This window comes from Bos indicus, chromosome 25 (genome assembly GCF_029378745.1).
Source record: "Bos indicus isolate NIAB-ARS_2022 breed Sahiwal x Tharparkar chromosome 25, NIAB-ARS_B.indTharparkar_mat_pri_1.0, whole genome shotgun sequence".
NCBI classification, from domain to species: Eukaryota; Metazoa; Chordata; class Mammalia; order Artiodactyla; family Bovidae; genus Bos; species Bos indicus.
Window position 1 is genome coordinate 37,210,180 of NC_091784.1, and position 19,666 is coordinate 37,229,845.

The 19,666-nt window shown below is 47.4% G+C and overlaps 2 protein-coding genes across 6 annotated transcripts in view; one reads left to right on the forward strand and one right to left on the reverse strand.

Moving 5' to 3' along the window:
- ZCWPW1 (zinc finger CW-type and PWWP domain containing 1) overlaps positions 1 to 1,313 on the forward strand; it is a 23,929-nt gene extending 22,616 nt beyond the window's left edge. For all 3 annotated transcript variants that reach the window (XM_070780158.1, XM_019988256.2, XM_070780157.1), the window contains exons 16-17: positions 116 to 274; positions 842 to 1,313. In XM_070780158.1, the coding sequence (XP_070636259.1) occupies positions 116 to 274; positions 842 to 1,146 (464 nt within the window). In that variant the 3' untranslated portion in view covers positions 1,147 to 1,313. The remainder of the gene's footprint in view (positions 1 to 115; positions 275 to 841) is intronic.
- LOC109578769 (paired immunoglobulin-like type 2 receptor alpha) lies at positions 461 to 16,800 on the reverse strand. 3 transcript variants are annotated; one of them, XM_070780160.1, is made up of 7 exons: positions 16,587 to 16,799; positions 15,888 to 16,157; positions 6,442 to 6,639; positions 3,674 to 3,704; positions 2,655 to 2,704; positions 2,396 to 2,427; positions 461 to 2,225 (listed from the first exon to the last, which is right to left on the reverse strand). In XM_070780160.1, exons 1-7 carry the CDS (start codon positions 16,639 to 16,641, stop codon positions 2,082 to 2,084), a joined length of 780 nt encoding a protein of 259 aa, XP_070636261.1. In that variant the 5' UTR covers positions 16,642 to 16,799; the 3' UTR covers positions 461 to 2,081. The 3 variants fall into 3 exon arrangements, with proteins under 3 accessions (XP_070636261.1, XP_019843816.2, XP_070636260.1); XM_019988257.2 differs by having other exon boundaries at positions 15,888 to 16,277; positions 16,587 to 16,798; XM_070780159.1 differs by lacking the exon at positions 461 to 2,225 and having other exon boundaries at positions 2,413 to 2,513; positions 15,888 to 16,277; positions 16,587 to 16,800.
- Between the last annotated feature and the right edge of the window lie 2,866 nt (positions 16,801 to 19,666).

A 19,666-nucleotide genomic window follows, 5' to 3' on the forward strand; every position in this document is an offset into this window, starting at 1 on the left:
ACCAGAAGGACTCACTAGATTGAAAATGAGCAGAAGACCCAGGGCAGAGACTAAATGTTTGGAGTTTGTGGACCCTAACCACACTGTCACTCAGAAATAAACCAATGTCCTTCAGGATTGGGGGTTGGGAGTGATGCCGGTGGAGCAGATGAACGAGATGGGACCCTGAAAAGGAGAACAACAAAGAGACCTCTGTTAAACGAACCTGCACCTCCACCTGTGCCTATAATGGGAAGGACAAAAGGGCATGGAAATTCAGGATCTGAGCAGCCGGGTAAGACCCAGACTTGGGGACTGTGGGGAGTGAGGCTCACGTCTGCAGGTTTCCTGCTCTGATCGTTCCGTAAAACTTCCACAGCTTTTCATTACTTTGGAAAAAAACAAAAACAAAAAAACACACAAAAGTTTGGCCAAAAGGGCATCATCTAAATTGCAGAACACAACACACACTGTAGAAACATTTTATGGTTATTATTTGATTTTATTCAGGGACATACAGGGATACAAGAATGGTAAGGAGGTGAGAAGTAACATTTATTGATATTTTTGTGGGCTGGCTGGATAGATACTTCTATACTTGTTCCCTTTAGTTCTTTCAGTGTCTCTATCACTGGATATCCGCCATTTTAAAGATACGGAGACTGAGGTTCAAAGGGTTTAAAGTTTTCTCGAGGTCCATGAATCCAAGTCTTTCTGATCCCAAACCCCATTTTCTTTCTATAAAGAAAAGTCATCTTTTCCCAGAGATTGTTTTGGAAATAAAAGGTTTAGGAGTTGGACTTATACAAGGTGAGGACAGATTACCCGATAAGACTCTCAGTTTTGTCACTTTTTCATTTAGACCCTAAGAAAAAATTTAAAGCTCCCCAAAGCAAGGCCCCAGTAAGCAGCCTATCTGAAGAAAAAGAAGCTAGACTAGTGCCAGAAGTCCTGATCGCACCAGCTCCTTGTGGGGCCTGTCATGTTGTGGGGGAAGAAGGGCCTGAACCCCAGCATGCTGGAAGTGTGCCTTCTGACGATGGAGCCTCCAGTGACCTGGATCTGGACCAACTCATGGAAGATGTTGGAGAAGAGCTGGAGCAGAGGGAGGAGCCGCAGCACAGAGTTGACAGGGGGGAGCTCGCTGTGGCCTTCTGTGAGGAATAGCTGTGGACTTGTGCCTCCTTCCTGCTCTCTCACTCCTTCCTGCGTGAAGAGCCTCTTAGAGGATCCCCAAGAAGCTGATAAGTGTTGGGGTTGTTCACTGGCTGTGAGGTTACTTTGCTAAAGTCAGAGTTGTGCAGTTCTTGTTAATAAACCAGGTTACTGGTTTACTTGGTTTGGTTTGTCTCTAACTACTTGGTCTTTTTTGGCTTCTTCCTTTTCTCCTCCATGTCACTGGGCACATGGTCCTTCTGGTGGGAGACCTGTCAGTATAGGGATCTGGGAAGGTGATGACACCTGAGTCCTGGGAGAAGGACATCGAGAAAGCAGGTCTGGGTTCACAACCTGCCTCAGCCACTTACTAGCAACATGGCCTTGGGAAAAGCGCTGTGACCATCCTGGTTCTTATCCTGTCTCAGATGGTGTATCCAGTGCCATATAGAGTGATTGATGATGCTGAAATGAGGCCATGTGTGTAAAGCGTGAACACATGACGCATGCTAGTTATTATCCTAAGGAAAGTAGAAGGGTTAGATTAGGGGGACAGACCTTGGGTTCCAGATTGATTACCAGTGTTTGGGGATTTACTTGTCTCTGGCCTGAGGCAGTCACTGAACACAGTACTAGGGGAGGGATCTGGGCGTGAGCTAGCATTCATGGTTCATTTTTTTTAACTTCTGGAAAGACAGAAGTTGAAGGTGACATCAGCTTTCTCCTTAGATGTGTTCAGGGAGATTGTACAGGTAGTTTTATTTTTGTGGTGAAAGGCTGGGAAGTTGAAGAGGGAATTGGAGCGGTGGCTGTGTGACTCTCAGGTCCTTGGTGGCCGTCAGCACCTGCCGGCTTCTGAGTGATCTGTGTGTGGCCGGGGTGATTGTGGGGAACTGAGATTGCTGTGCGCAGCTGACTTGAAGGAGGTCCTCACTCAGTCCCACTGCTTAGGTCTTTAAGACAGAGTATAGGGTCTCTTCCTGGGGGCCCCCATGGAGAGAGGGCAAGGGAGGCACTGCTGTTGCTGGTGAGTTTAACCTAGAGAGGGCAAGGGAGGCGTAGAGGACTCCTCCGCTGCCACCACCATCATCCTGGGGGAGAAGGGAAAGGGCAGTGGGTGAGACAGTTGAAGGGCAAGAGTCCCATCTCAGAGCCACGATCCCACAGCTGATGCCCTGACTACATTGCAGTCCCTCTGTTCTTCCACCCCCTGCTTCTCCAGACTTCCCTCTCCTTTCAGGCCCTAATCAACGCTGCTTACCTTGGCATCCGGCTTGGGGTCTACATATTCTCCTAGAAAAAATCAACATGTGCCAGGATCAGGTGACCAGGCAGCCAGGGTAGAGAAACGGGCAGGGGCTCCAGCAGTGAGGTCATCTCTAGGTCAGGACCAGAGTCTCAGGGGAGGGTGGGTGAGGCAGGGGAGAGAGGAGGATGCTGAGGGCACCTGTGTTGGGAGGGGTTGTGGGGAGGAGGAGGAAGACCCAGGTGAGAGCGGGGATGATGGCGGCAGGGCTTACCTTTATTCCCGATGTTCTCGTAATTCTCTTCCGTGTTTTTGAAGGACTCCCTGAGTGGGAACAGGAGGGCAGTGATGTGTCAGAGTCTGGGCAGAAAAGAGCTACCACCTGCCTCGGGCTGCTCCTCTCACTGGGGGCTCTGTGACCTGCCTGGTCACACTTGGAGATGAAGGCAGAGGTTTGAGGCTCAGACGGAGGCTGTCTGGACAGGGATGAGGGGCCGTTTTCAGTGTAGCCCCATCCCTGAGAGCTGACTGGGGTGGACTCTTGCAGAGAAGTGGGTTTATTGAGGGGAGCAGGGAGGAGAAGCAGGACAGGGTGCCTGTCATTTCTGTGGCAGCGCCTGGGTTCAAACTGGAGCGTGAGAACCAGGGAGCTTCTCTCTGGTCCCCTGGGAGACCCCCAAGGAGACTGTCAAGAGTCAGGAAGGCGAGAAAGGAGGGAGGGGCTGTGAGAAGGAAAAGCCTGGACGTGGCAGAGAGGATGAGAAAGGAAAGCGGTGGATGGTGAGGAGGGTGAGAGGAAAGGAAGAGGAGCCAGGGCCAGAAGAGAGGGAGCCAGGCTGGGGGCCATAAGGGAAGCCGCTCTGAGGAGAGACAGGGCAGAGCAGCTGGAGGCCCTGAGTCACAGGGCAAAGGACAGACTGGACAAGGAGCAAGAAAGGGGACAGAGCGTGGAGGAGGTGGGTGTCTTCTGGAGGGACGGCGTTCAAGGGGGAGACAAACCAGGAGGAACAGAGGGAAAGGCTGAGACCTGGGGATGGAAGGAGGAAAGGCGGGTGCCAGAGACAGACAAAGGATGTTCTGGGAGTCAGAGAAAATGCTGGGCCATGGCTCTGACTGTTAAGGATCGGGAGCCTCAGGAAGTGAAGAGCCTGGCCTGTGGGGACTTGGGAGGATGTGGATGAAGGCCCAGGGGGGAAGGCCCGTGAAAGGCTCCCTGGTGCTGCGCTCGGGAGGAAACTTCTTGCTCATAAAATAGCACTGCCCACCCCCCCATACTGGAGGACAAGCGCTCACCTGGCTGGGGTCCTGGCTTCAGTCTGCACACCTGTAGGAGGACCAACAGCGAGTCACTGTGCCATCCATGGAGGCCTGTCTCCCCGCCTCTCTGCCCCATCCCAGCTGAAACCTCCCTGGGAAGGGCTCGGGACTTAGAGCCGCCACCCTGTAGGCACCCTGAGGCTGCCCACACCTGTGCTGCCTTGTCTTCACCATCAGTCAGGAGAGCAGCTCTTCCCGCACCCAGAGCCCCGTCACCCTCTGAACAGGTTGGACTTATCACCTCCCCCAACTCTAGTGACCTCAGGTCCACTCAGTCACATCCTGGACTTTTTTTTTCCATTGGGACTAAGAATTCTGACATAGTAAACACTAGTATCATTTTTATATTTTAAAATTCCTCCCAGCTCTCTTCGGTCATCATCCCTCCATACCTGTGCGTGACCTCACTGCACTCTTGTCCTGATGATTCACTCAGGTTACCCAAGCTGCCGCTGAGCCCTCTCCTCTCCACCTGTGCCCTCTCATGGGCTCCCTGATCCCCTGGGTCCCCCTGTGCTTCTGCCACATCTCCAATCCTGGCTGTGCCCTGGGGCAGAGGATGCTATTTGTTTGCCCCATATCCATTCCCTTCTTCTTATTCAGTTACAGAACCTTGATTTTATTTGGAGTGTCAGGGTACCCCTCCCCGCTACAGGCAGATGTGGGATCTATGGTGAAACCTAGCTGATGATGTATTAATATAAGGGGAAGTTGTGGGTAGTATTTTTCAGTTCAGTTCAGTTGCTCAGTCGTGTCCAACTCTTTGCCACCCCATGGACTGAAGCACACCAGGCTTCTCTGTCCATCACCAACTCTCGGACCCTACTTAAATTCATGTCCATCGCATCAGTGATGCCATCCAACCATCTCATCCTCTGTCCTCCCCTTCTCCTCCCACCTTCAATCTTTCCCAGCATCAGGGCATTTTCCAGTGAGTCAGTTCTTTGCATCAGGTGGCCAAAGTATTGGAGTTTCAGCTTCAGCATCAGCCCTTCCAGTGAATATTCAGGACTGATTTCCTCTAGGATGGCTCTCCTTGCAGTCCAAGGGACTCTCAAGAGTCTTCTCCAACACCACGGTTCAAAAGCATCAATTCTTTGGTGCTCAGTTTTCTTTATAGTCCAACTCTCACATCCATACATGACCACTGGAAAAACCATAGCTTTGACTAGATGGACCTTTGTTGGTAAAACAACGTCTCTGCTTTTTAATACGCTATCTAAGTTGGTCATAGCTAGTCTTCCAAGGAGCAAGCGTCTTAATTTCATGGCTGCAGGAATTTTAGGAAGACTCTTTAAAAGGACAGACAGCTGGAGCAGAGTCTTTTTGTCTTTTCCTCCTACGTCCTGCTTCCTGTTTAGATTCACAAATCTGGCATCCTAGCAGCTGTCTTGCACATAAAGCAACCTTCAGGATAGAAGCCAGTATCCACGACAGTGAGTAGACAGGAGACTCAGTGTCTTAGTATCCTCTGCTTTCTGCCTCCAGATCCTTTTAGATGGGAGGAAAAAATCCACTCTTGTGTTACTTGCCCACTGTTATTTCTATTCTCTGATGCTAGCAGCTGAACACAACTATTTTTTTTGGGCCATGGCACAACTTCCAGGATCTTACTCCCCTGACCAGGGATTGAACCCAGGCCCTAGGCAGTGAAAGCGTAGAGTCCTAACCACTGGACCACCAGGGAAGATGGATTTTAATCAGTAATTTCTAAAGGTTGTAGTTGAATACTGCTGAAAAAAAACATAGTCAAATACAATGATGCTCATACAGATTTATGGCTTCTCATCTGAATTGACCATCAAATACCATATTGCATTTTCTCAGTGACTACATCAAGTTTTTTTCTTCATCTCAAACCCTCATTCTTAGTCTCAGGACACAACCACTATGGTTTTTGCTCTGCAGAATAAAATAATGATTTCAGAGTGACCCCAGCCTGGCCCCTCCACCAGACTGTGTATCTGCCAGGCCAAGCTGAGGAGGCCACTTCTGCTTCACATTGTTTCTGGGGTCAGAGGCTCTGGGATGTGATTTCCAAGGTTGTCTTTTTTCATCTCCTGGCTCTTCCACAGCCCTGAGCTACCTACAGTCCCTAGAATGCCTTCCTTCCCCTGGAAAGACAGTGACCTCTATACCACCCTCACCACCTGGCTAATTCTTCTTCATTCTTTGATAGTTTTGCGCTTCCTCTTTGACGTCTTCCTTGATTACCCTTCCTTCCTCCCAAACTACCACAGCTCTTTCCACACGAGGCCGTTAGCCCTTGAGGCAACTGCTCCCCTCATCCTCCCAGCCCCCAGATCCTTGAGAGCAGGCCTGCGCTTTATTTACTTTTGCATTTCCAGTTACAAGCCAGGCTCTGGAAAATCGGTGTCCAACCAGTACTTGCTGAGTGGAGCCACCTTCCTATCCCTTCTTTCTCTCTCTTCTGTGTTTCACAGGGCAGGCCCTCCCTCCCCAGGAACCAAAAGGGAGACTGATGAGAAATGATTAAGTCAGGAGACAAGAACTGGAAAATCATCAGGTTTGTAGAGAGGGATTGGTCTTGAGCAGTGGGTCCCAAACTTGATGACACACAAATACCACCTGAGGAGGTAAAATGAGATTCCCAAGCCCAGACCTCAGGCCCAGAAGGAATTTGCATTTTTACTGAGCAGCTCTGGTCATTCTGATGCAGGAAGGTTCTGAGAAACACTTAGTTGGGAATCTTGGGGAGAGGTTGAGGGTCCTGGATCACTTACTTTTGCTTCTCTTGCATCTAAAGTACACAATCAGCGCCACAATTGTGGCTACAAGCGCAGCGCTGGCCAGTGCCAACCCAACTATAGCTTCCGTACTCTGGAGCCAAGACCATGGACTCTTTCCGCCCTCTGAGTTCTTAAGGATAGCTGTAGCAGTGGTGGCAGCCGTGGTGGGGTTCTGGATGGTTGTCTTGCTGGCTGGGAAGACAGGAGAAATATGCAAATTATTCGCTGAAGGGCTGGAAGCATCTGGGTGAAAACTGTCTCATTTTGTTCCCTAGTTTGGGGAATGTGGAGAGTGGGGAACAACTCTCTGAAGCTCTCCCACAGAGAGGGGAGTAACAAAGGGAGATTCTGGAAGCTCCAAATCTTCACTCTGTTTGAATCCTGACTCAACCACTGATCAGTGCTGTGATCTCAGAACCTCATTTCATTACTTACATATAGGGAGAAGTAAATCACAGAATCAAAAACAAATTTTTTTATTGTGGTAAAATACATGCAACACAAATTTACCATCTTAACCATATTTAAGTGACATCAAGCCAATTCACATTAGCATGCAACCATCATCACCAGCCATCTTTCGAACTTCATCTGTCCAAACTGAAACTCTGTCCCCATTAAATACTGACCCCCATCCCCCCTCCCCCCAGGCCCTGGCATTCACTGTTCTGCTTTCTGACCCTAAGTATTTGATTGCTCTTGGTACTTCAGAGAAGTGGATTCAAACAGTGTTTGTCATTTTACATGATTATCTTAATAAGTGAGAAAACATCTGTAAAGCAACTAGTATTATTGGAAATATATTATTGTTACATGAATATATATTGAACTTTACTTATACAGACATGCTACCTTTGTAGATGTTTAAGGCACCATTAAAAAACTGGCATAATAGTAAGCCACATACAAAAAACCCAACTCCAGTAAAATCTTGTGTGGACTGAATTCTCTGTCCACTTAGTAGAAATTAGTAAAGTGTGAATCCTATTTCTCAATTGAGACAAAAAATTTAAATTCTTAGTCAAATAAATATATATAATGACATGCTATTTAGAAAATAAAAACAACAGCAATATATATGTATATTTTTAAAACTCCTGGAATATGACTAAAGCCAAATTCTAAGTTAAATTCATAGTATTAGATGCTATAATTATTTAAAATGGAATGAAAGTTTTAAAATGAATGAAATAGTCAATTTCCAAAGAAAAAAGTTACCAAACAGAAAGGAACTAGCTCTAAGGAAACTAAAAGTAATGAAAACCTACGTAGGAATAAATGTTTTTAGGAAACAGGACAGCAGAAAGAATCATAAATGCAGAAAGTGGTTAGAGAAAAAAAAAAACACAAGAAAACAGACAAGACTCTTGTAAATCGAACAACAACAAAGAGTATTGAAATCATGAGTGAGTGTGTGCTCAATTTATGGGTTGATAATTCTAAAAACCTCTGAAATGGATTATTTTCTGAGACAAATAATAATTTTTAAAAATGCATTTAAGAAATAGTAACCTTTAATGGATTAGACAAAGAAGAAATTTAGAACACTATTAAAGAACTATTTTTCATAAAGATTTCAAGTTCAGAAGGTTTAATGGAAAAATTCTTGTGAAAATTTAAGGAACAGATAACTCTCAGAAGATTCTAGAACAGAAAAATATGGAAAACGGTACAATTCTAATTCATTTCATAAAGTGATAACATAATCTTGATGCTAATATTCATAACTTTTAGAAATGTAGACTAAAAGAATAAAAGGCTATTTTGTTTTAAACTGACCTGAGTCGGGGAAAATACCTAGTATTGACACAGCAGGAGTATGGGTTGGCACAACCTTAGGAGAGGTTTGGGTATATCTATCAGAATGTAAAATATCCAAGCGTGCCTTTAGATTCAGTGATTTCTGTGCTAGGAAATTATCCTATGGACGTGCTGGTACAAGTATTCAAAGGCCTGTGTTTGAGGGTGTTCTCTGCAGCTTTATTTGTGATTTGGTAGCAACCTAAATGTCTTTAAATATGAGACTGATTAAGTGAACTACAATCCATTGCTACAGTGGGAGACCATGCAGTCATTTAAAAAGAAAGGTGTGGATGTATATGTGCTGAAGTGGAAAGATACTTGAGGTCCATGAAGTAAACACAGCAAGCTGAAGATCGGGAGAGTGTGCAGCTTGAGTCTCTTATGTTCCATCTCTGTATATCTGCATCTGTGTCTCTTATCTGTGGAGAGAGCATTTCTGCAGAAAGGGGTAGTAGCCAAGAGATAAAGCGGAGAGGAATGTGATTTTCATTTGATTCCCTTCTGTGCTGTTTGACTGTTTTTAAAACTATGTGCAAGTATGTATTACCAGTAATTTTATTTTTAAAATGTAACATCTATTTTTATATAAGTTGTATAGGCACATAATTTAAAGAATCAACAAATTCCCCACAGGTTATAAAAACAGCACCCCCTCCTCACTCCCCAGATGGAACTGTTTTTAGCACCTCTTGCTGTTTTTTGGCATTAACCTCACGTTTCTAAATCACAGGCTTATCTGGGAAGTGAGTGTAGAGAGAGGAGGTCCTGGGACTGAGCCCTGGGACCTCCTCTCTCCACACTGGGATAATCTCTCTACACTTTCACAGAGACACTCAGAAATAACGTCTCAGCAACTGTCTGGCCATCCCTCAGCCAGTCAAATAGACACAAAACTCTCTCTCTCCCCAGAGGTCACAGCTCCTTTCTAGGTCCCAGAACCTACTTCCTCCCCTGCTTCTTAGGCCTGTGGCTGGTCCCAGGCGTCTCACTATCCCTGACTGGTTTCCCCACCCTGTGCCCCCCATCAAAACTCTCAGTTACCCTGTTGAAGCAGCTGCCTCCTACTGGGACTCTCACTTACGTCCCAGCGGCCTTCCTGTTCCATCTGAATAAAGCAGCACCCTAGCACCTCTAGCCACTGATTGTGCTTCATTTTCCTGCTTTTCTCTTTTCACCACCACCTGACACACAGAATTAATTTGTTTTTTGTGTGTGATATTCTTTCGAGTGTAAGTTGTTACACTCAACTGTAAGTTGTACACTCAAGTGTAAGTTCCATTGTTAAGGACATTTATGTTTTGTTCTGTATTAACTGCTCTTTCCTCAGTGCCCAGCTTAGGACCTGACACATAGCAGGCACTCAGTCAGTATTTGCTATTTGATTTGTTAAAGGATTAAACAAAATAATTTTCCCTTGGAAATTCACGACACTCAACCATTGCCTTTCAGTATCCTCTATTGCTATTGAGACAGCCAAGCCACTCTAATTCCTGACTCTCTTTATGTGGCCAGTTTCTTCCCTCCTTGGAAATGTATCGGATCTCCCTTTATCAGATATGCGGATGACACCACCTTATGGCAGATAGCGAACAAGAATTAAAGAGCCTCTTGATGAAAGTGAAAAAGGAGAGTGAAGAAGTTGGCTTAAAGCTCAACATTCAGAAAACTAAGATCATGGCATCAGGTCCCATCACTTCATGGCAAATAGATGGGGAAAGAGTGGAAACTGTCAGACTATATTTTAGGGGGCTCCAAAATCACTACAGATGGTGAGTGCAGCCATGAAATTAAAAGACGCTTACTCCTTGGAAGAAAAGTTATGACCAGCCTAGACTGCATATTAAAAAGCAGAGACATTACCACAAAAACCATTGCCAACAAAGGTCCATCTAGTTAAGACTATGGTTTTTCTAGTAGTCATGTATGGATGTGAGAGTTGGACTATAAAGAAGCTGAGCACCAAAAAATTGATGCTTTTGAACTGTGGTGTTGGAGAAGACTCTTGAGAGTCCCTTGGACTGCAAGGAGATCCAACCAGTCCATCCTAAAGGAAATCAGTCCTGAATAGTCATTGGAAGGACTGATGCTGAAGCTGAAACTCCAATACTTTGCGCACTTGATGTGAAGAACTGACTCATTTGAAAAGACCCTGATGCTGGAAAAGATTGAAGGTGGGAGGAGAAGGGGAGGACAAAGAATGAGATGGATGGCATCACTGACTCAGTGGACATGAGTTTGAGTAAACTCTGGGAGTTGGTGATGGACAGGGAGGCCTGGTGGGCTGCAGTCCATGGGGTCACAAAGAGTCGGACATGACTAAGAGACTGAACTGAGCTTATCCTTGGTGTTTTGAAATTTGTATGTTGCAGTACCCCCAGGGTTCGTCTTTTTATTTTTACTCATGTTGCTGGGTTCTTTCATTCTGGAGAATTTCTATAGTAGCTTTTTTGATATTTTCTTCCCCATGGCCGCCTTTTTTCTCTGTTTTTAAAACTTGTTCAGAGATTGGAACTCTTGGACCAATTCTCAATTTGTCTTATCCTTCCTTATAATTCCAACATTATATTTCTAAGGCTGCTATGACAAATTGCTGCAAACTGAGTGACTCTAAACAACAGAAGTTTACTTGCTCACAGTTCTGGAGGCCAGAAGGCAGAAATCAAGGTGTCAGCCAGGCTGCATCACTCAGGAGGCTCTGTGGTGGGGGGCAGTCTGTTCCTTGCTTCTTTGGCTTCTAATGGCTGCTTCACCCCAGTCTCTGTGTCTGTGGTCACATTGCCTGCTCTTCCATCTGTGTCCAGTCTCCCACTGCCCCTCTCTTATAAGGACATGTTTATTAGCATCTAGAGTCCACCCAGATAATCCCAGATAACCTCCTCATCTCAAATTCCTCAACTGAATCACATCTGCAGCCATATAAGATATTATTCACTTGTTTGGGGGCCACTGTTCAAACCACTACAACAATATCCAAATCTTTGAATTTTCTTGAACTACAATATCCAAATCTTTCAGTTTTCTCCCACCTTTTAAGATATTTCCATGAACTTCATCTTTGAATCATGTATTGAGTTTTCCATCTTTGCTAGTATACTTCTAATTTCTAAGATCTCTTTTTTTGTTTTGAAAGCTCCTTTGCAAAGCATTCTGTTGTGTCATATACATGAAATTCTTTAACTTTATGAGGATGATGGTTCTTTGAAAATTTCAGTCTCCTTTCATTGTTTTGGATTCTTCCACGTTCCCTTCCCCCTTGATTGTTCTGCTCTCTGCATCTCATGGGACAAACATTCCTTAAATGTTTAGTTCAAAGCTTTTAAAAACAGGCATCCTGGGCACAGCTGAGGTGAGGGTATAGTCCTCACTGCAGGGGATTTGGTGCAAGGCCAAGACCCCAGCCACCTTGTCCCCTTGGCTCCCAACGTGCATGAAGATGTGAGTGTGTTATAGCAGAAAGTGCATGTCAGATCACTTTACAGTGAGTAGGACAGTATGACTCACTCTACAGTGAGTAGAGTGATCTGTTAGATTTCTAGATCTTTTCAGGCCCATCAGATAGCTATTCCAGAGAAGAGTCTCCTGATTGTCTGCCCTTAGTGGGTGTGTGGTGTGGGAGTACCAGCCTGGCTGCCTGTGTCCTGTGAGGCCTCTACAAGGGTCACGGTATTTCAGGTCTCATCAGTTCACCAAATCTCCGAATTTAAGAACTGAACCCTTGTCTCCGGGTATGCCCCAGGGTACCCCCCTAAGACTCCCTGTGGATTACTGTTTCTAGAATGCATATATCCAGTCTTTTGCTGGGGTGAAGTGTGAGAGTGCGGAGGTGTCTCTGCTTCCTAAATACACTTCAGTTAGTGCTCTAGTTTCCAGGTCCCCTTCCACGCCCAGTTTCATGGGTACTAGGAGTTGCTATTCCTGACCCTTTAAGGGGTTTTGCAGTATAAATTGCCTTCCTTCTGGATGTCCCCACTGTTGACTTAGGGTTTAATTCCTCTGGTCTATTTCCCACTTCCAAAATTTTGTTTTTGTCACCTAACTTGCAAATGTTTTTGTCCCTTTGGGTTTTTGTCTTAAAAAAATTCCCTTTGCTGTCATTTTAGTAGATTTTTGGAGGGAGTGGAGGTAAACATATGCATATAACCTAGCATCTTGGCCAGAATTTATGCATTACTTTTAGAGCGAAAATTATACCAAGTACACATTTTTTTTACATACTGCACATTAATAATAAAAATAAAGAATATGAAAATCTTATGAGACACATGATCTTTGGAAGAACACTACAAAGGTTTACTTAGGGATATAAAATAGGACCTATTCCTCAGCAAAAAGATTGTGCGTTATACTGATTTCAATTTCTGTCAGTTACTTTACAGACTTAATGCAATTCTGATTTAAAAAACCAACAGGAATGTTTTTCTAGAAACTTGGCAAACTTATTCTAACATTTGTGTGGAAGAATAGGCAGGCAACACTATTGAGGAAGAAGTAATGTGATTGTGATGGAAAAAGTCTTAACAGCCATTGAAACATGATAAAGTTATAAAAACTAAAACAGTGTGCTACTAATGTAACAAAATATAAGGGACTTCCTTGGTGGTCCAATGGCTAGGACTCTGCGCTTCCAGTGCAGGGGGCCCAGGTTCCATCCCTGGTCGGGGAACTAGAGTCTGCATGCCACAGCTGCATCCCACACACAACGAGGATCCTGCATGCCACAGCTAAGACCCGGCGCAGCCAAACAAATGAATATTAAAGAAAAGAAAACACAGACTAGTGAAACAGAATGGATAGACCGGAAATGGATGCTATTTTACAAAAGAACTTAAAAGCTAAGGCCTATTAATCAATGGAAAAAGGGGGAAATATTCAATAATAAGAAATAAAGATAAGAAAACTGAGCACCTAAGAATTGATGCTTTTGAACTATGGTGTTGGAGAAGACTCTTGAGAGTTCCTTGGACTGCAAGGAGATCAAACCAGTCAATCCTAAAGGAAATCAGTCCTGAATATTCATTGGAAGGACTGATGCTGAAGCTGAAACTCCAATACTTTGGCCGCCTGATGTGAAGAACTGACTCCTTAGAAAAGACCCTGATGCTGGGAAAGATTGAAGGCAGGAGGAGAAGGGGACGACAGAGGATGAGATGGTTGGATGGCATCACCACCTCAACAGACATGAGTTTGAGCAAGCTCCGGGAGTTGGTGATGGACAGGGAGGCCTGGTGTGCTGCAGTCCATGGGGTCGCAAAAAGTCAGACAACTGAGCAACTGGATTGAACTGAACTGATTCAATAACAAAGTGAGGACAATTGATTTATTTCTTGGTATAAGGATCAACTTAGTTCTTTATCTCACACCATTTACCAAGATAAATTCTCACTATATTGAAGAGCTTTGTTATGAAAAGGGATTCCCTGATAGCTCAGTTGGTAAAGAATCCGCCTGCAATATAGGAGACACCGATTTGATTTCTGAGTTGGGAAGATCCCCTGGAGAAGGGATAGGCTACCGACTCCAGTTTTCTTGGACTTACCTTGTGGCTCAGCTGGTAAAGAATCTGCCTGCAGTATACCTGTGGTGGATTCATTTTGATATATGGCAAAACCAATATAATATTGTAAAGTTAAAAAAGAAAAAAAAAAAGAATCTGCCTGCAATATAGGACACACCGGTTCAATTTCTGAGTTGAGAAGATCCCCTGGAGAAGGGATAGGCTACCCACTCCAGTTTTCTTGGGCTTCCCTTGTGGCTCAGCTAGTAAAGAATCTGCCTGCCAAAAAAAAAAAAAAAGAATCTGCCTGCCATGTGGGACACCTGGGTTTGATCCCTGGTTTGGGTAGACCCCCTGGAGAAGGGAAAGTCAACCCACTATAGTTCTGGCCTGGAGAATTCCATGGACTCTATAGTCTATGGGGTCGCAAAGAGTCGGAGACGACTGAGCGAATTTCTCTTTCACTTATTATGAAAAGTAATCAAATCTTACAAAAATTAGGAAAACTATTTTTTACTTCTAGTGAGATGTGGGGTTTGGGATTTAGAAATAAAAGAAAAACTACAAGTGAGAATATAATTAGATTTGGCTACATAAATAAAGGTACTATTTGTAAAAAAAAATTAATAAGCCAATCTCAAACTTATGAGTTATGTTTGCTATAGGTATTCCTCTGGTGTGATGTTTTTGCATGGTGGTACTTCACTTGGATTAAAAACATCTCTTTTTATTACTTCCCTGTAAAAATGAGCATGACCATCCAGTTGATTGAATTAACTGAAAAAATTAATTTACTGATGAAAAAACATAGGAAATGTGGCTGAAACAGAGAAAGGAGAAAAAGAAGGAAGAATTAAGAAAGGAAGAAGAGGGATTTAAGGAGACCAAAGTCCCTCCAAAAAGGCCATTTAAGGGAATTTGGAGGAGGTGCAGGAAATATTAATCCAAAGCTGTCTTGCTTAATTCAGGTTGAGTCACATACTGCTTAGAATCACCAGCACAAGTGATTGCAAAAAGCAAACAAACTTAATCAATTTTCAGTTTTCAAAAAATTATCTACTGGTGACACACTCCCTTATTGCCTGTGCCTAGAAGAGAACCCCTCCTCTCTACCCTGGAGTCATACACTGTTCAAGTTTGGACGCCCCACTGAGTGACAGATGCTACACATCCATTATTAGCTTAAAAATAGTCAAAGCAAGATGACAAGTCAGTAGGTGAGTCCAAGCAGCTCATGGTTAAGGGAGGCTCTGGGGTTAAACTGGGGTCAAACCCCACCCGCACCAGGAGTGACCTGGGGCAGGTGTTTGCTGTTCGAGCCTCGGTTCCCCTTCCTGTGACTGGAGGACAGGAGCAGGACCGCTGTACTGGGGGTCGTGGGGAAGGTCAGCCAGGGTGATGCTGCCAAGGTATCCCCCCGGGATGCAGGGCACAGTCAGGGGGGCTGCCGGGACTGCTGCCTCGTCATGACCAGGATAGAGGGGCACGGTCAGGGTGGACCTGGGGACAGGGTGACTGGAACCACATGGGGGGATAGTGGGGGGGAGAGAGGGAAGGAGGTAAAAGGGATGGAAGGAGGGAGAAGGAGAAGGAAAGCGAGGAGAGATGAACCGAGGGAAGGATGGTTGAACTGATGTTCTGGGGTTCAGAGCAGAGAAGGAAGGGGAGATGGGAAAAGGTGATGGGGCATGGGGCCCCTCGGCACCTGCTGTGTATGTGGGCTGAGCTCATGGATGTTGGGGGACAGACATGGGGCAGCTGGGGCTCCACACAGGACTCAGGACAAAGGGGAGGAGCCATACCCGGAGGATGTCAAGTCACCTGGAGGACCTGGGGCGAGGGCAGGGGGCTGGGTGGAGCCCAGCTTGGAGCAGGAAGGGAGGACAGCTGGGAGCACAGAGGATGTGGGGGCCTGGGGTGGGGGAGGGGCTGGATCTGGAGGGCAGAGAGGGGGATGGGCAAGGGAGGTGGTCCAGGGTTGGGGAAGATTAAGGTGAAAAGAGTAAAGTTGGCAGAGCCCTGGGGAGGAGAAGGGGGAAGGGAGAGGAGTTTGAGAGAAGAGTCAGAAGGAGGGGCCTAAGCCGCATCTAGGGCTGAGGCACCAGTGGCCTCCAAGAGCCTCAGGCAGGACAGCTGGACTCACGGCGGGTGATGGTGAGTTTGGTCCCCTCGACGGACTGCCACTTCTGCTTGCCATTTCTCAGTGTGTCCAACTGCACCCGGCAGAAGTACACAGACTGGTCCTCCCTCCGCAGGTTTGAGATCCAGAGGGAGCCGTTCTTCTCAGGCTCTGCCCAGTTCAGGATGAGCCGGTCCTTGAAATTCTTGTGGGTGAACAGAGGGGTCATGTTGTAGATGAACTCCCCATGGAAGTGTTTCCATCTCCAGAATATTCTCATGTTGGGATCCTTGGCTAATTCCCAGGGGTGAGAGAAGGAGAAGGGGATGAGGATGGAGCCACCCTCAGGGGCTGAGAGATCACTTGGTTGCTTCATTTCATAGGGTTGCTGTGAATTTCTTTGTGCCCGGTGACCTAGAGGAGGGAGGGAGAGACTCTGAAGCCACCAGGAGAGACACAGAAGGTGACCCCACCATCGGGAACCCTCACCTGCAGGGGGACGTGCGACAGGGTAGGACTGGCCCTCTGGCCTGCGTGATCCCCTCTCCAGGCTTGGGGCAGGCAGCAGGGTGAAGGGTTGGGGGACCCAGCACTGTGGGACCCGCCCTTTGTTTGTTGGGGGTGGGAGGCCTGGTCAGCTACCCCAGGGGACCCTTCTACGCACACCCAGCCACAGCCCCTCCCCAGGGTCCCTGGCAGAGCAGGACAGTTCCGTCCACTCACCAGCCTGCAGAGACGCTGGCAGCAGCAGCAGGGGCAGCAGCAGGGGCAGCCCCATGGCCTTGCCCTCCTCCCAGGTGAGAAGACAGGCAGAGCCCTCAAGGCCAGACAGGAGGCCTTGGGGGGCCCCTGGGGGAGTCTCAGCACCAGGAGTGAGGACCGGGCTTCTTCAGAGGACAGAGGAGGGTGGCGGCCTTCCCCAAACCCGCCCACCCCGACAGTGACGGGCACTTCCTTTATCAATCTGGCTTCTTCTTTTCCTTTATTGCAAAAGGGCCTCCCTGTGGTCAGTGCAAAGGCAGCCATGATCTGGGGCTCCCCGCCCCCGTCTTCACGCTGAGGGGCTGGTCCTGACCTGCGCCCGCTGGGCCTCCTCCCTGCTCAGCTCTTGCCTCCCCGCCCTCACATCTCCCTGGCAGTCAGCCTCTGTGTCTCTCCTTGTCTCTGCTTCTCTGAGTGTCTCTCTCCTTCCAGGGGAAGGGGCGGCAGCAGGACCAGCTGAGGCTCCTTCAGGGAGAGGTGGGGGCCGAGTCCCTGCCCAGCTGCAGCCCCGCAGGGAGGAGCAGGCGGGAGCCGCTGGTGGTCAAGCTCAGCCCCCCTCAGACACGGGGGCGCCAGCCCACTCTGGGCCCCTCTCCCTCCAGGCAGGGGCTCCCCTGCAGTGTCTCCCTCCTCAGTCTTAAGGCAGAACCAAGGCCCACCAGGCCCCTCCCACCCGGGTGCTCCCTGTGTGCCATCTCACACCCCACTGAGGGAAGGAGGTGAGGGGGCTCAGCTTCCCACCTGCCCAGGGGGTGGGCCTTCTGGAGGCCACGCCTCCACCCGCAGATGGAGGGCTGGATCTGCAGGGTCCTCTGTGCTCACTCTACAGGGAGGACCCTGGGGCTCAGACCCGCCCGGCCCCACGGCCAGGACTCTGAGAGTGGGACCAGCACTTGAGCTCCAGTTCTGCTGAGCCCACAGAGCCTTCTGCTCCTTCTGGACGCTTCCTCCTCGTCGCACCTCAGAATCTCTGCACTCTACCCTCTGAGTGCAGAGCTCTGGGAGGTGACTCCCAGGAGGCTGTCGTTAATAACACTCCTAGGGAATCTATCTGCAGCTGTGAGTCCCTGGCTCATCCAGGGCCTTCCCTGGACAAAGGGGAGGAAGGTCAGAGCAGTCATGGATCATCCTGGTGACAGTCCCTGGGATCATCTCTGAGGGAGACACTGCCAGCCTGTGACTGGTGGTGGGTGGGGTGAGAGACTGGGAGCTGGGACCTTTGGTGACTCCCAGGCCTGGCTGAGAATGAGGCTGTCTGAGCCTCCCCAGGTTGAGTCAGCATTGGCTTACTGAATGGACCATGGGGGTGGAAGGACATGATTTCACCACAGGAAGGGACCTCAGTTCTAGAAGTGGGAGTGAGCAGAACGACTTCTTTTCTCCTGTTTAGTTTTTTGCCCAGTCCTAATAGTTTTCTTCCATGCTTCTCCCATGGCCAGCCAAGCAGCCCCTGCCCTCCCTCTATGTCTGCTTTTCTTACCCCTCCTCCCAGGCCTGAGAAGAAAGGTTCTACATTTTCATGGAATCCTCTTATCCAAGTCAGGCCCTGCATCTGTTTTCTCTTTTTCAGCTTTACAACATTCTGTGGTGGATGTATCCTTGTCTCCATCTCACCCAGGGGAAACTGAGGCACAAAATCATATCAGAGTCCTATGGGCTGTGGAAGGTACTTGGGCTGAATTGTAACAGTTGGAAATGTGTGCAGAGGAGGATGGACCTGCTGGCTTCTTGGCAGTGCCTTCAGAGTACCTGTGTGGGGTGATCCCTGGGTCCCATTTTGGCCTCACCCCACTAGCTTGGGACTTGGAATGTCTCTTGCTTGCCTGGCTTTCAGAGGAGGCAGCTGCATCCTACCAGGGGGCTCCACTGCCTACTCTGTTCGACAGCACGGACCTTTTACAAAAGAGGCTCAGGGTAGCTTTGCAGAGCACTGACTGTCAGGTGCCCTTAGGCCCTGTTGCTTCACATCAAGTCTCCCTAGATGAAAGTTGAACATCTTACATCATGTTCGGGCTCTTAGACCCCAGTTGGGCCCCCATGAGTTGAGGATTTGGGATGTGTGGTTTCTGCTTAGTGATGGCGTGTGGTCATCCTCCTTTCCCCTCACAGGAGATCCAGGGCCTGGGATTCTGCCTGGCACTATGGCTCTATTCCCAGAGGAGGAGGAGGAGAAGGGCCTTGTGGGAGGAGAAGGGCCTGGAGCTGTGTGATTTAAACTTGAGCAGGACCTAAATGCAGCCCTTTAGCCCAGCGGGTGGCCCTGAGGGAGAGGCCAGAAGCTGTGTGATCTGCAGCAGGGACAGGGGAGGGCTATGAGCTGTGGACCACAGCGTGAGACCCACTGCCTCAGGTCTTCCTCACTTTCTCCCAAGCTTCTGTCCTCCTTTCCCCATTGACCACATCCATCACTGCCCCACCCCTTCCCCCTCCATGGCACCTCCTGTTTCCCCCCAAGTTAGTGAGTAGGCAAAGCCATCTGTTCTCACTACCTCCATTCATTGTGCTGGAAGGTTCTAGTTCATGCAATAAAGTAAGGAACAAATAAAGTTGTTCTAACCATATTTTTTTAGATTCTCTATTTTTCTGTTTGGCATACATTCATCACAAGGTCAGTTTTGCTAACTGTATTTTATTTTTTGTGTTTTTGATGCTCTTACAGCTGGGGCCTCATGGACCAGGGAATTACTGCTAATTCTTAGAGATACCATAGAGATTCCTGGGAGCTTTTCATTATACAAACTAACCACTCCAAGCTCATACTCTAAACCACCTCCCTTCTCTAACTCTCATACACCAAGCTAGTATTTCCCCTGCCTTAAATCAATTCATGGCCAGGTACCAGGCACCTATAACCCAAAGCCAACCAGAATAATTCCAACTACCTGATCCCAAACTGTTTATCTCTCCTGCATTGCTTTTCCCATAGAAAGCATAATAAAGACTGTGTTTTCTTTATCTTCATTCTTGTTTCTGCCTCTTGAATGACTATGGTACTTCCCCACCTATAATGGGTGGTGTACCTTATAGCATTAACCTCTGTG